The 16,147-nt window shown below is 35.9% G+C and overlaps 1 protein-coding gene across 3 annotated transcripts in view; it reads left to right on the top strand.

Annotated features, from left to right (window-relative positions):
* ZBTB44 (zinc finger and BTB domain containing 44) overlaps positions 1-16,147 on the top strand; it is a 66,914-nt gene that overhangs the window by 38,875 nt on the left and 11,892 nt on the right. For all 3 annotated transcript variants that reach the window (XM_006905786.3, XM_015597542.2, XM_006905787.3), the window contains exons 2-3: positions 3,058-4,128; positions 14,439-14,523. In XM_006905786.3, the coding sequence (XP_006905848.1) occupies positions 3,111-4,128; positions 14,439-14,523 (1,103 nt within the window). In that variant the 5' untranslated portion in view covers positions 3,058-3,110. The remainder of the gene's footprint in view (positions 1-3,057; positions 4,129-14,438; positions 14,524-16,147) is intronic.

Here is a 16,147-nt window from a genome sequence, read left to right as displayed (position 1 = left end):
GAAAGAGTGGAATGTGATTACCATATTCAGTTTTTGAAACCCTTTTCGGGGGAAAGAAAAAGTATACCTACCCTGTATAACTTTAGAGTTTGAACTAAAAGTACCTGAAACCCCAGGGTTTTGTAGCAGTATGCTGTCATTATTGTTGCTGCTGTTGTCGTTTTAAGAAAAAGTTTGTTTAATGTGCAAGAAAGAGAATAAACACCCATACTTCTACCAATGATTTTCTTAAATATGAAGAAAGCTACTGTATATACATGCAGACATTACTCCATATATAGTTTCAGAATGATCATGGTAGGGGAATCCATGAATCTCTAGTTAAGACTTCATGTTCTCTTGCTCTGCATATGTGTACAAATACACACACATATATATTTCACAAAGGTGGGATCATAGTCTATTTTTCTTTGATCACATTTATCACTAATGTATAATAATAACTATTGAGTGTTTATTATATGTTAGTAATTGTGCATTCATATAATACTCAGAACCAAACATTTTTCCTGGTCCAGTAAATATTCATCTTTAATATAATTTTTAATTGGTGGCTATATTTTTGAAGCATTTGGTATCTTTTTTATCTAATTTACAAAAAGTATTTCCCAAAATTTGCTTTGTTTTGCATCATTTCAGTACCAACTGACTAGTGTGGAACCAGTCTTAAAGGACTATTGAAAAGTGGAGATTGTTCACAGCAGAGCAATCTGGACAGCAGAGATATGAATCAAATTTTAAGGAGTTATTTATTTAAAGTTATTTATCTTAGGTAAAATAATTGATGTACATAGCTGTTTTGTTTTTTGCATTGGAAAAGTACTGTGATTTAAGAGTTAGAAGACTCAGCTTTGGTAGTCACTTAGCTTCTCTGAGCATTAGTTTTCTTATCTTTGTCAAAGGGCTAATATAAACCTCCCTGACTTCACTTAGAGAGTATAAAAAGAGGTTAAAGGGAAAGAAACTGATCATTGTTAGATTAGCTAACTTCACAGTATTTGAGAATGTCAGTTCTTTATATTTTTAGTAAATAAATGTAAAATCTGATGACAGCAAACCGTCTTTTTTTTTTTAAAGGAAAATCCAATCAGTTGATTGATTCCTAAACATTGTTTTTTAATAAATTTACTTCCAGAAAGGTTGTTTTATTGTATTAGTAATAAAATCAACAGTAACTGCTTTTATCTGTTGAGCAGTTATAGAGTGCCAAATACCGTGCAAAAGTATTTACTGCATATATTGTTTCATTTAGTCCTTATAACAGCCTTGGAGGAATTGTTGAGGAAGAGAATTCAGGCCTATCGTGTTCTAAAACCTGAACTTTTAACCATCTAATCTATATTTACTCACTTTATATCCTAAAAGAGGCAGTAAATGGCATTGAGGTTAAGAGTATACAGGTTCTGGAGCCAGCCTGCTTGGATTTGAACCCTGGGCCTGCCACTTACTAACATTTTTATTTCAGCAAGGTAATTACTCTTTTCTTTCAGACAGAGATAATAATGCTCCTGCTGATAGAGATATCATAACAATCAAATAAATGATCAAATGCGAAGCATTTAAAACAGTGTCTGGCACATAATTGTCATTATTTACAAACTTATTATTTAAAACTATGCAGCTCATTAAAACATTTCATAGACTCCACTGATTAGACAGTTGGGTGGACTAGGTAGGGGGAATTTTTGTGTTTGGGGTTTTTTGTATGTGAAGTTTTCCATGAAGAGGTTTTATTTTTTTATTCAATTTATTGGGGTAACATTTGTTAATAACATTATATAAATTTCAGGTATACAACATTATAATTTGATATCTGTATACTTTATTGTGCGCTCACCACCCAAAGTCTAGTCTCCTTCCATCACCATATATATTTGATTCTCTTTACTATCTTCACCCTCACCTGACCTCCCTTCCCATCTAATAACTACCATCTGTTTTCTGTATCTGTGAGTTTGTTTAACTTGTTTTGTTCATTCGTTTGTTGCTTTTTGTTTTATATTCCACATTTGAGTGAAATCTTAGTTTTTGTCCTTTTCCATCTGACTTGTTTCACTTAGCATAATACTCTCTGGATCCATTTATATTGCCACAAATAGTAGTATTTTTTATGGCTGAGCACTATTCCATCGTATATATGTACCTCATCTTCTTTAATCACTTGTCGATAGGTTGTTTCCATGTCTTGGCTATTGTAAATTATGCTGCAGTGAACATAAGGGTACATATATTTTTATGAGTAAGTGTTTTCAAACTTTTTGCATAAATACCCAGAAGAGGGATTGCTGAGTCATATGGTAGTTCTATTCTTAATTTGTTAAGAAAGCTCCATACTGTTTCCCAGAGTGGCTGCACCAATTTACATTCCCACCAGCAATGTGTAAGGGTTCCCTTTTCACCACATTCTCTCCAACATGTGATATGTCTTGTCTTACTAGTAATAGCCACTCTCAACAAGTGAGGTGGTATCTCATTGTGGTTTTGAATTGCGTTTCCCTAGTAATTAGTGATGTAATGTGCATTGCTCATCTGTATGTCTTCCTTGGAAAAATGTCTCCTCAGATCCTCTGTCCCCTTTTTATTCAGGTTGTTTGTTTGTTTTGTTGTTGTTGAGTTGTGTGAGTTCTTTATATATTTCAGATATATAAAGAAGTATATATACTTCCTTATTGGAAGTATCATTTGCAGAAATCTTCTCTCATTGGGTTAGTTGCCATTTTTTGTTTTGTTTTGCTTTGGAGAAGTTCTTTAGTTTGATGTAGTCCCATTCATTTATTTTTGTTTTTGTTTCCTTGCTTTTGGAGTTAGGTTCACAAAAATCATCTCTAAGACCAATGTTCATGAGCTTAGTGCATATGTATTTTGTTTCAGGTCCTACATTCAAATCTTTAATCCATTTTGAGTTAATTTTTGTGTATGGTATAAGATAATAATCTAGTTTCATTCTTTTGCATATGACTGTGTAGTTTTCCCAACACCATTTGTTGAAGAGACTTTCCTTTCTGCATTGCATATTCTTGGCTCCATCAATTAATGCTTATTTTATGTATTTTTTAGGTCATTTCTGATTCATTTGCATCCTTGAAGAGCATCTATAGAAGAAGGAAAAGATGGGTGTGAAAACGTTTACTCATAGCTCCTCTTCCCACAGCCAGGAAATGCTTGGAAAGCTAAATATGCTGCGAAATGATGGACATTTTTGTGATATCACTATTCGTGTCCAGGACAAAATCTTCCGGGCACATAAGGTGGTACTAGCAGCTTGCAGTGATTTTTTTCGCACCAAACTTGTAGGCCAAGCAGAGGATGAGAACAAAAATGTGTTGGATTTGCATCATGTTACAGTGACTGGTTTTATACCGCTTTTAGAATATGCTTACACAGCCACTCTGTCAATTAACACAGAAAATATCATTGATGTTTTAGCTGCAGCCAGCTATATGCAAATGTTTAGTGTTGCTAGCACCTGCTCAGAGTTCATGAAATCAAGCATTTTATGGAATACACCTAATAGTCAACCAGAAAAGGGTCTAGATGCTGGACAAGAAAATAACTCTAACTGCAATTTTACTTCTCGAGATGGAAGCATTTCTCCAGTGTCTTCAGAGTGCAGTGTGGTAGAAAGAACCATTCCTGTCTGCCGCGAATCCCGGAGAAAGCGCAAAAGCTACATTGTTATGTCTCCTGAAAGTCCTGTAAAGTGTAGCACGCAAACAAGTTCTCCCCAGGTATTGAATTCTTCAGCTTCCTACTCAGAAAATAGAAATCAACCAGTTGACTCTTCTTTAGCTTTTCCCTGGACTTTTCCTTTTGGAATTGATCGAAGGATTCAGCCTGATAAGGTTAAGCAGGCAGAAAATACCCGGACCTTAGAATTACCTGGCCCATCTGAGACAGGTAGAAGAATGGCTGATTTTGTGACTTGTGAGAGCACAAAAACTACCTTGCCTTTGGGTACTGAAGAAGATGTCCGGGTCAAAGTAGAAAGGTTAAGTGATGAGGAGGTCCATGAGGAAGTATCCCAGCCTGTCAGTGCATCTCAGAGTTCACTGAGTGATCAGCAGACAGTGCCAGGAAGTGAACAAGTCCAAGAGGACCTTCTGATTAGTCCACAGTCTTCCTCTATAGGTATAATGTCTTCTGTGTTTTTCATGATGTTTTAAAGTCAATTCAAGCATTTTTAAGTGCTTACTAGATGAAAAGTTTTGTGCTGGGTCCTATAGGAAATATTAGGAAGAATAAAACATGATAATTGGATTTTTTTATGTGCTACTGGTACTATACATTTTTTTCGCAAGTTATACATTGGGGAAGAAAGAAAATAGTTGAATGGTATCTGATTGGACAAAGGCAGATACAGATATAGATGAATGAATTGTGAATTACTTTCAATGCAAAAAATACCAGTTTAAAAAAATCCAGTTAGTGTTTTATTCTATATTAAAATATTGATTGGAAACTTAGCATGTGCCAAGCATTGAGTATACATGATAAAAAAAAAAAAAAGAGGTAGTTGCTGCATCTGAGGAATTAATAGTATAATTGAGGAAGCAGATGTATAAATCAACAGTTAATGCTAGGCTAGAGATATGCACAAAGTATTATGGCTCCATAAAGGAAAGAGCACCTTAATACTATATATTTGAGCTGGATCTTAATAAGGAAGAATTTGCCCAGTTGAGGGAATGACATTTCTTCGAAAATGTGTAAAAGCACAGAGGTGTGGAAGAGCATTGCATGTTTGTAAGCAGTGAATTTAATGCAGAATGGTGTGAATAAAGCATGGAAGCTCTCCAGTATGGAAAATAATGGGAGATAAGACAAAATGAGTGGTCAAGAGCCTTGAACACGAGTTTCAGTTAGGATTGCATTCAACTGCATGTAACAGAATTCCTTCAGAGTGGCTTAAACCAAACAGGATTTTATTTTTATCACATAAAACATTCAGAAATAGAAAGTCCAGGACTGGTACAGTGGCCCTACAATGTAATCAGTGACCTAGGCTCCTTATATATTTATAATCTACCGTCCTTTGTCAGTTTTATTTGAATGCTTATTGCTTCATGGTTACAAAATGTTTGCTTCATCTTTTAGCCTCATATTCTAGAAAGGGGTAGTGTTTATATCAGGAAAGTACAGATGTTCCCAGAAATCCCTAAAAAACTTCTGCAAGATTGTGTCACATGGTTGTTCTAGCTGCAAGGGAATCTGGGAAGAAATGTATCTTGGTTGTATAACTGCCTCAAACAAATATAAAGGAGAATGGATATTGTATGCAGCTAGCAGTGTCTGCCACAGCTAGGCCAACTAAGCTTGGATCCAGTCCTAGTGTTGATAAGGAGTCTACCTTAAAGGAAATAAAAAGAAAAACATTTACATATATTTTAGGAAAATTAATTTGGTATTGATATGCAGGGAATTTTGCTGAGCAAAGACAGTTTCAGAAATCAGTTACTGGGTTGTCTTTGAATGAATGAAGATGCTTAGAGTAAAACTATAAAGAAAATGGATATTAAAAGGCTTTGTAGAGGATGAATCATTACTACCTGATGATATTTGAATATACGGATTAAGAGAATGGGAGGGGTCAGGGTACTAGGAAAATATTGTTAATGTTATAATTAGTGATTCTGAGGCACAGTTTTTCATATCTGAATTCAGATGTGTCTTACATTAAGTCTTTTACAGTTTTTCTTAATGGTACAAAAAATAATAGCAATCATAAAGGAGCCTATTAAATGCAATAACTATAATATGAAAATCAGAAAGAAGTGGAAACCTAATTTTAAGAGTAAGTCAAAAAGGTCAAATTTATGTGATTTATGCTTGGCTGCTAACCAAGCAATATTATGCCACAGAGCACTTAAAAAGGCAGGATTGGTGAGATCATGACTGAAGATTACCAATTTGGGTCTTTTAGGTCATTTAGCACTGACAGATTGAATCTCAGCGTGGGGGGGGGGGCAGGGTTATATTAATATATTTATAAACATATATATTTATGCATATATATACATATATGTGCCAAAACCAAAGGACTGATCCTTGATAAATATTTATATTCAGAGAGTAAAGAAAAGCTAACAGAATAATAAAGAGGATTTCTCCAAAAGATTGAAGAACCATGAAGTCCATAGTAACTTCGTTACTACTTTCTTGAATTTTGACTCACTATATGAGTTTCCCAGTGCTGCCACAACAAAGTACCATAATCTGGGTAATTTAAACAGCAGAAATTTATTCTTTCATAATTCAGGGGGCCAGAAGGCTGAATTTAAGGTGTTGTCAGGGCCATGCTCCCTTTGAAGGCTACAGGGGAATGATCAATCCTTCCTTCCTATCTTCTGGCAGTTATTGACACTTCTTAACTTGTAGTTGCATGCCTGTGATTTCTACCTCTGTCTTCATGTGGCATTCCCTTGGCGTCAGATCCACATCTCCCTCCCCTTATCAAGACACCAGTCATTGGATTGGGCCCCACCCTACTCCAGTATGAGCTCATTAATTTGATTACATCTGCAAAGACCCTATTTTCAAATAATGTCAAATTCACAGGTACCAGGGGTTAAAACTTGAATAGGTCTTTAGAGGGGGCACAGTTCAATCCTCAATGCCGATTAAAAATCATATTACTGAATTTGGGTCAAGATACATTTGAAGAATTCAAGTGACCACACATCCAATAAGATATTTAATGGCAGGAGAGATCATAGCTATTTGTTGATGTGACCCAAGTTTTCGTTAAGTTACTAGAGTCTTTAATCCTGAAAACAGCTTCATTTATTCTGAATAATGAGCTGTTTAATGAATAATTACTATGTTAATCATTTATCTGAGAACTTAGAAACCAAATATTAATCTAACTGAATATCTTGCTAACTAGACATGTGAAATAGTCTTATTTTACCATTTTTAAGGATATTAATCAGTTCAGATTTTGCCTGTACTAGATTAACGTAAATAGAGAAGTTAGGAACATAAGTAGATAAATCTTTCAGTTGTATAAGCCTAATTTCTAATATATTCTGTTATAAAAATGTGAGTTCTGTTTTAAAGCAGACATGCGAACAACTCTGAGCTGAATATCGTGTAATCAAATTATCCAGGTGAGGTTTTCTTCCTTGCCTTTGTAGCAGATGTATTAATCACTCTCATCTAACCTATCTTAACTCTAAATTTATACACTAAAACAAAGCCTTACAGAAAAATTGAGTTCTTAGTATATAATGGGCAGCCAAAAAAATGCGGAAAGGAGAAAGGGAAGATGTATATGGTACTTTCTTCCATACTACATAGGAATACTTAATAAGAGTACCTAATTTTACTTACTGATTTATTAAAGAAGATATCTAAGAGGTAGTTTGTCAGTCTAGAGACTGACATAATATTTAATATAGTCATGATATTCTAAAATGATAATTTGATTATCCATGAAATTAATTCAAATAGGATATTACCTATTCTTTTAAGTTCCTTTTATTACCAGTTCCCCAGCAAAAGGTTGTAAAATCTAACACCCTCAACTTAGGGCAATAAATACAGCAAACTTAAAAGAGAAAAGAGACTGCTAAGTTCAGGTTAGGTGTTGCTACTCGAAAAGGTGACAATATCTGATGAAGTTTAAGAAAAAATTTATAAGTGAGAAGGACTTCATGATATGGCTTCATTATTTATCTTGAAGTATTCAATTATCTGTATGCACTAATAACAAATATAACTAGTTCTAGATAATCTATAGTTTACTATGTTAGCAAAGGAATTCTTTTTTTTTTTCCTAGACTCTAAAATCTGCTATTAAAGGAAAAAGTGATCATTGTGAAGGTCGATGAAGATACTAAGATATAAGTTGACTATTTTTTCAGTAATGGTAGTGAATAGATAAATTTGTTGAGGTGAGCAGCTAAAATAATGGTGGAATTGCAACACTGATCTTATATGCTATATAGCATAATGATTAAAAGTTCAGGACTTAGAGTCAGACAGATCTAGATTCTGCTACTGGTTTTTGCCACTTAACAGATACGTGACTTGAGCAAGTCACTTAACCTCACTGATTTTCTGTAACTTTAAAGCAAGGATAGTAATACCTATTAAGTATGTCAGCCAAAGAACACAAGGAACACACCTGTAGTTGAACAAGTTGGGGTGGGCAGTGGTTTTAATATCTAAAAATCGCTAGCAGTAACTCTTAAATACACAAGATAAGTTAGTGTGCAGCAGGCGCATGTAACTCCTCTGCACATAAATAATATCCTAGTGATAGGAGTATTGGAAATATAAGTATTACTCATTACAATAGGAGTGAGCCAATTTTGTGTCCCTTAAAATGGACAGACTCCTTGAATGGAATTGTAAACAGTTTCTGTAAACCAGGCTGAAGTGTCTCTGAAGAGAACAAACTATCATAATTAGGAGAGCCCCAGTATTAGCATTTTTCTGATTGACTATGCCTTGCTGCTAGGATTGCAATGACTTCAGCAAAAGCATTTTGCTGATGTGAGGTCAAGGCCATCCCCCCCCTCCTTTTTTTTTAAACAAGTCTGAGGGCTGGGATGTGATGGATACAAGGGGCGTGTAAAAGGGAATCTACCTTCTGAAGTGTTTAAAGAAACAGTTATTAAAAGTTTTGTTAATGGGTCAGATGGTAGATAATAGATCAGCAGTCTGTTAAATTCAGAATAGGACCTGAAAAAAACAGAAGAGTTTTGTTTTCCATTAAGTGGCAGAAGGAGATCTTAGGGAGTCAAAAACAATAGGATGAAGATGAGAGGTAGTAGTTGTAATAGTCAAAATTAATAGTGATTAGTAATAAAGGGTCAGAAAAGAGTACTGAAGAATCAGAAAATTAATCTGATTTCATCATCTTGGGTGGAGCTGTCCGCTTTTTAAGTAAATATCTTGAGGAAAATTCCTCGGAAGGAAGGAACATCTAGTATCTTTTGGGAAACATGAAGCCAGTGAACAACACCTTGAAGTTTTACTGCTGAGTCAGTTAACAAAATCTGATCACTTTTTATTGATACTCAGTGGCAAGTTCTCTCTGATGGCATCTTTTCCAGAAGACCAAAACTCTAGATTAGTGGTCCCCAACCTTTTTGGCACTAGGGACCTGTGCTCCTATGAGCATCTAATGCCTGATGATCTGAGGTGGAGCTGAGGCGGTGATGCTAGCGCTGGGGGAACGGCTGCAAATACAGATGAAACTTTCCTTGCTTGCCTACTACTCAACCTCCTACTGTGCGGCCTGGTTCCTGAGAGGGCACAGACCAGTACCAGTCCTTGGCCCAGGGGTTTGGGACCCCTGCTCTAGTTGTAAATGATTCAGAACCTGCTTTAGTGAATGTGGCTCATAACCTGTTTGTGAGACATAAAGCTGGAGACAATATATAAATCTCTTGTAGTGTTTAATCATGTCAGATGGTAATAGGGCAAAACCTAAGACTTAAGCTACAGTTCTCACTTTTGTAAAAGACAGCCTATTGTTAACTCATAAGGAGTTAACTTATAGGTCCCGCAGAGGTTTTATCTTATTGCCATCAAGGCTTTGGCAGTACTTGGGGCTTGGCCATACTTGAAAGTTTGAGGGTGTTTAAGTGCTTTGATAATTACAGTTTCAGAATTCCACTTGTTTTATTTTTCCTGAATTTTATGAATAAGTACAGTGAAAAGTCTGATTAAAAGATAAAGCTTATGGAGTTCTTTAACAACAATATCGATGTAATGTGTGGTCCTCCTACTGGAGAAGTAAGTTGGGATTTCCCTACTCAGGAATACAGTGTAGCTCTTTAGCATGAGAAAGCCTCAGTCCATCCTAAAAATAAATAATAAACTCAGCTTTGTTGGAGGTGTTTAAAGATGTACCTCAGTGCTTGGTTTCTATCCTCGTCTTAACAAGGTTGTGTCATTGATAGGAAGACCGTATATTGAAAACATCCACAGCAGTATCTCTTAAAATCCATACTCCAGTATTGGTACAGTGCTGATGTATCTCAAATGAACAGTCTTGTAATGGCAGAAACTCCCCCCAGAAAGGCCACTTGCAACTCCAAGTTATCCTTGGTGAAACTGAGCCAGTTGAGAGATAAGTATAATTGAGATAGTGTTACAGTGAGAAAATGGGTAGCAGATGTTTGGCCTGGAAGAGGTACAATTTTAGATTGAGACAGCCCATGAGAACTGCAGTGGTTCATAAGAATAATGCTTGTGTAACTTTTTATTTCCAGGGCTTGACTAAAGGCCAGTTGTCATTGATCAGGGACCAGAAGAAACCTGATTTGGACATTTGAAACTAAATAAATAAAGCAGTTCTCAGGACACAATGACAGAATTGAAGAAGTCCTTATAAGGTGTTTTTTAAACATCTTCAATGAAATAAAACTTATGTATCATAAAATTCACTCATTTAAAGTACATCCGATAGTGGTTTTTAGTATATTCACAGAGTTGTGCAACCATCCCCACAATCTAAATTTATAACATTTTATAACATATATCACCCTAGAAAGAAACTGTGTACCCCTTAGCAGTGACTCCCTCCTATCCTACTCCCAGCTCTAGGCAACCACTAATATACTATCTCTATAGATTTGTTTGTTCTGGATATTTCATATAAATGCTGTCATGTAATATGTGGTCTCTTCTGTCTGTCTGCTGCCACTTTCCATATTTTCAAGGTTTATCTATGTCATACCTTTCAGAACTTTGAAATGTTTTTGTCAGAGATCTCCTGAACTCAGTTGCAATGCCAGTTCATTTGGACTAATCGAGCCTATGTCCATCTTCTCATTATAGTCTATTCCTCTTGTAGATAAGTGTCAACACTCTAGACAGGTCATAGGAGCAAGTGTTAGAAGTCTAGAAAAAATTTCATCAGGGAACAATAACATCTGATTGGATAACCAGGATATTCCCAAAAGACCTTTTTTGGGGGGAAACAAACCCAACAGTGAAGGGCTTCAGTGAAATTTTCAAGTGGATTCAACATGAACTTACCGCCCAGCCAAGGGCAGGTTGCACCTCAAAAGGAATTTTAAATGTGTTACCGAGGTTCCCAGTGTAAGGCAACGAGAACTTCATCTGAATTTCTGTGAGTTCATTTCTGCCAGTGCCCTGTTACCAAAGTCTAGCAGGAGCACACCTATAATTAAACAAGTTGAGTTCATTGCTCATTTGCAACTGGGAGATCACATACATGGGATCTTTAGGGCTTCTTAGTAAGAGGATGTTAGAAAGGACTTAGAGAATTTGGGATTGTGTTAGGTGATTTTTTAGGGAGGATTCAAGGAAGTGATTTTCTCAGGACTGGTGATGTCAAAGCGGGAATAGTTCTAAGTATCTTAACAAATGCCTAGAAATGTAGACCAAAGTGAACCTAAAGCAGCAGTGACTTTTAGCTGTAGAGGGGGATATTTGGTATTTTTGTGATTGCACAATGACCTTGTTTTTGTCTGTGCTTAAACAAAATTATGTGTTTTGTCAGACCAGTGTGACCTGGTCTGATGTTGGTGTTCTGTGAGATTTGTTTTATGTCCAATGGGAAAACACCAGGGCCTAACTATTGTGAACACCAGGCTCATTCCTAAGTGTCACTAGGCCAGTTCCTAAATATTAGGGTCTGCTTTTCTCTTGGGTATGAAATGAGTTATTGTATTTAAAACATTTAGAACAGTAGCTGGCACATGGTAAATGCTCAGTAGTGGATGGCCACTTATATTTTTTACCACCAGAAGTTTTTCCAACCATCTCAACTAAAACAGTGGTTAACAGAAAACAGGAGTTAGTTTGATGCAGCAGAGCTATCAGACAGCACTCTTTACTGGTGGAAGAGAGTAGCATCTTTCTTGATAAGTTTGCCCTTATTATGTAAAGCTGATTGTTTCTGTACAACAGCTTTACTGTTTCCTAAGGTGAGAGGGCTCTGTTCAGAATTCTTAGCCCTGATTTACCACTGAGAGCAGAATCCCTGTAGTGTAGAAAGGAAACTTGATTTTAATAATTTTAAGAAATATGGCTATCACCTCAGGAGTGTAATATTGCTTGTATATCAGCATTAAATCAGTTCAATTAAAATTCCAGTTTATATAGTTACTTGTGTTATCATTGGTAAAAACCATCATCTCAGGAAAAAAGAGTTTACAAGGTTTATTTTTGCCAATAGTTGCATAGGTGCTATTACACTATATTATAATGTTCACAGTATGGATAGAATTCTAAAAGTGTATTTTGTTTTAACTTAGCTTAGAGTGGTTTTTATTTTTAGCTTTTGGTGAATTTACTAGCCATGGGCAAGAAGAGAATGCCCTTTGTTTTACTTTCCATGTTCACTATCCATTAAATTAGGAATCTAGAGACCAAGCTTTAGATGATATTTCAGAATGTAAAAATAGTTTTAAGAGAGACCTTCTGCTAGATGTATCTTGTACTCCATTTTATTTCTTGCTGACCTGCTTTTTAAGCAAATCTTGACAGTACCAGAATCAGTCCAAAGCAGAAGGTTTTTATTTTCACCTCACTAAGACCCACCCCCTCCTAGAAGTAGTACAGTTTGCTTGATGGTTAGGAGCAAATGTCACTTAGATCAATCTTCTTGTCCTGCCATAATCACACTGCCAGGCCTTTTTTCATATCTATGCCTATAAGCTTTACTATTGCCTATAATTCTGAATAACTGCAGAATATTGCTATAAAACAGAATTTTTTTTGTGCGTCCATGGTGATCAGGTCCAGATATTGGGATTTTTTCCAGTTTTTATCCTAGGATAGATTGAAATGTTAGTCTTCTTTTAAGGGAAAAACTGAGCATGGGAAATTGACAAATGAACAGTTTTTTCTTAAACAAAATGCAGCATTATCTGGCCTCCCAGCCCACATCTGAATTAAAAAACAAATTGGAAGAATTGGGAATAAGTTGTTTAAGTAGGCATAGAGGAAAAGCATAAATGTCTTTGACAATAAGGGAGAGAAAAAAAGAAAAGGCATGCATAGAAATGCTAAGCTCACACCAGTAAGGATGAGATGGTGGAGGGGTAGTCAGGAAGAATGGGAGTGCAGTTGAGGATGAATGTAAACGCATACAGTCTTGTCTCCTTTCAAAAAACCTCTGTCAGTGTAATAGAACATAGTGTAATAATTGGTGTTCTTGATTTTTGTGAGTCATCAAGCAACAAAAAACAATTATATTTAGTATTCTTTTATTTAAAAAGTCAAGACAAAATGTAACCCTGTCACAAATTTTCTAGCACAAATGATTTTATAAAGTAAGTTTGGATGCCTTTTAAAAGGGATTTCATTTTTTGGAAATTTTTACTTAAGTGGAAAATGTATTCATTTCCTAATAATGTTAGCTAATTGAAGTGGTCCAAAGGGAAAACTGAAGTATTAGATTCTAAATTTTCATTGGAAGGAAATTTTATCCTCTGTGTCTATTAACAGGTGATACTTATTAAATCTTCCCATATACAGTGTTGTACAAACCGTTATAATTAGTACATTTCAGCTTTCATTAAAATATTTCAATTGAAAGCTTGCTTGCTGTTAATGAACTACACAGCTTCAGCTGCTCTCATTTGTTCATCGGTGCAGCACAGCTTATTTGAACATGGTTAAGACATTGGCACAGTTCAGTACCTGATGATAACAGACGAGTTTGTTTAGATCTTCCCTCCCACTAAAAACAATTACTTTTTAAAAGGCACCTTAAAAGTATTTGAAAAGATGCTCAGGGTACTGCCAGGTTAATTTTAGGCAGATAGCCTGCCCCAGAGAGATAAGCAGATAACAGAGCACTAAAACCAGTCTTTCTCTAAGACATTTGTCAAAACACAGTGCACTTTCATTCAACTCAGAGTGAGGGAAATAGAAGTCAAGACCCAGAGGATGTGAAAGTTGTGAAAGACCCCGAAATTCTATACTGGCACAACTAAAGCTGTTCTGCTTCCTCCAGACTCCAGGAGACTGTTCAGATAGCTGTCTTGGCAGTGGGCAGAATAGAAGATCAAAAGGAAAAAGGGGGAAACACATCCCTGAGAAGTGTGGCCACCGCCCAGCCCTCTTGCAGATTTACATCTTGATTATGCCAAAAATAAGTTTTAAAAAATAAAAACTGAGTGGTTCCTTAAGTGGTTATAACGTTTAATTGTGTGTAAATTTTCATTTAGTTTATATTCGTATTACTCCGCTTGTTTCTATAATTTATATCAAAGAAATATTCCTAAAAGAATTTAAGTAGTAATATAAGGCTGTTGTCTTATATATGATTTCTTTTTAAATCACATAAACGTTTAATTAAAGTAAAATATTATAAAACACTTATTTTTGATTAATAATTGAGGATATACGTATACATTAGTCTGTGTTTAGAGACTTGGAGGTACAGCTTGCAGTTAATATCTTGGCTTATTTACACCAAAGTATTGACAGGTGTCCTCTTTTATTTGCAGGCTCAGTAGATGAAGGCGTCACTGAAGGGTTACCTACACTTCAGAGCACTTCTAGCACTAATGCTCATGCAGATGATGATGATCGGTTAGTACTAACATAGTATATCATTTTCTTGTGAGGGCTGTTCTTGCAACTCTTAAATTTAAGCATTTTGCCTTGGAATCATATAAGAAGTTTATTGAGACCTCACTGGTGTATTTTTCAGAATTAAGATAGCATCATCACATCATAACTCGGACCACTTAAACAAGGGTAATTTGGGATTTCCAAAACTACCTAGTCCTAGCACTTTAAATAGTATCTATATAAGAGTTGGCAAACTATGGACCACAGACCAGTTCCAGCCCAGCAGCCTTTATTTGTAATCAAGTTTTATTGGAATACAGCCACATTCATTTACATACTGTCTGTGGGTGGCAGAGTTGAGTGATTGAAACATCATGTTGGTGTGCAAAGCCAAAAATACTGTCTAACCTACAGAAAATGTTTGCCAAACCCTCATCTATATACCCATAATTCCCAAATCATTATCTTCAGATTGACCGTCCTCGCTTGATATTTTCAAATAGGTATATAAGGGGCATTTCAGAGTTAAGATGGCCAAGACAGAAATCTAGACTTCTAACTCCCCTTCAAAGCCTGCTCCTTCAGTCTTTCCCATCTCAGTCAACAGCATCATCATCCCCCAAATTTTCTCAAGCAATGTCTCTGGGAGTTAGACTTGATCCTTCTTTCCCTCATCACTCTCTTGCCCCACCCCATATTTAATCCTTAAGCAAGTCCTGTCAGGTCTACCTCCAGAACATATCCCATATCAGTCTACTTTTCCTCTGCCTCCACTACAACCACCCAAGACACTACCATCTTTTGCCTGGACTACTACAATAGCCTTCAACTGGCCTCTGATTTCATTTCTTCCCCTACTCCAATCATTCTCCATGTAGCAGCTAGAATGATCTTTTTCTTTCCATTGTCAAGTTATGTTGCTGTTCTAAGCAGTAGATTCTTAAAAATTTTCCATAAATTCATACGTAAATATAAACTACTTGGTATGCCTTTTAAAGCCCTACATGATATGACTTCTGCCTAACTCCCTTCAGACCAGTCTGTTCCTTGCATACTATATTTTAGCCATATAGATCTCCTTTCTGTTCCTAGAATATCCCATATTTAATTCTGCTTTTGGACCTTTCTGCCACTTAGAGCCTTTACTCTCCCTGAAGTGCTTTCTCCCCTGCTTTTTACATTATTGGCTCCTTCTTGACTTTCAGATAACAGTCTAAATGTCAGTTCTCAAGGAAACCTTTCCCAACCACCAGTCTAACATAAAGCAGCACCAGTCACTATTGGATCACCCTATTTTAATTCTCTGTTCTGAAAATTTTCATGAGTATTTTGTCTCTGACCACCGAATATAGACTCCACTGAATTAACTCCATACAAAGTCCAAGACAGACTTAAAAACTGTTAGTTGCAAACTTGAAGAATTCAGAGAACTCAAAGTCTATTCTTGAATAGCTAAACCTGCTAGATCAGGTTATATACTAGAGTCATTTGAATAAATTAGTGAAAGTGTAAACAAATGAAAATGTGCCGAGGCTCCTTAATTTCAAACATTAATGAGGTCATCTGTTCTATACCAGATACTTTGCTAAGTGGTGGAGATACTAGAGCTGAAATATGCAGTCCTTGTCCTTAGAGATCAAAC

The sequence above is a fragment of the Pteropus alecto genome, unplaced genomic scaffold (assembly GCF_000325575.1).
Source record: "Pteropus alecto unplaced genomic scaffold, ASM32557v1 scaffold210, whole genome shotgun sequence".
Classification (NCBI taxonomy): Eukaryota; Metazoa; Chordata; class Mammalia; order Chiroptera; family Pteropodidae; genus Pteropus; species Pteropus alecto.
The sequence above is the reverse complement of the archived record's forward strand: the minus strand, read 5'-3'. Positions and strand labels throughout refer to the sequence as shown.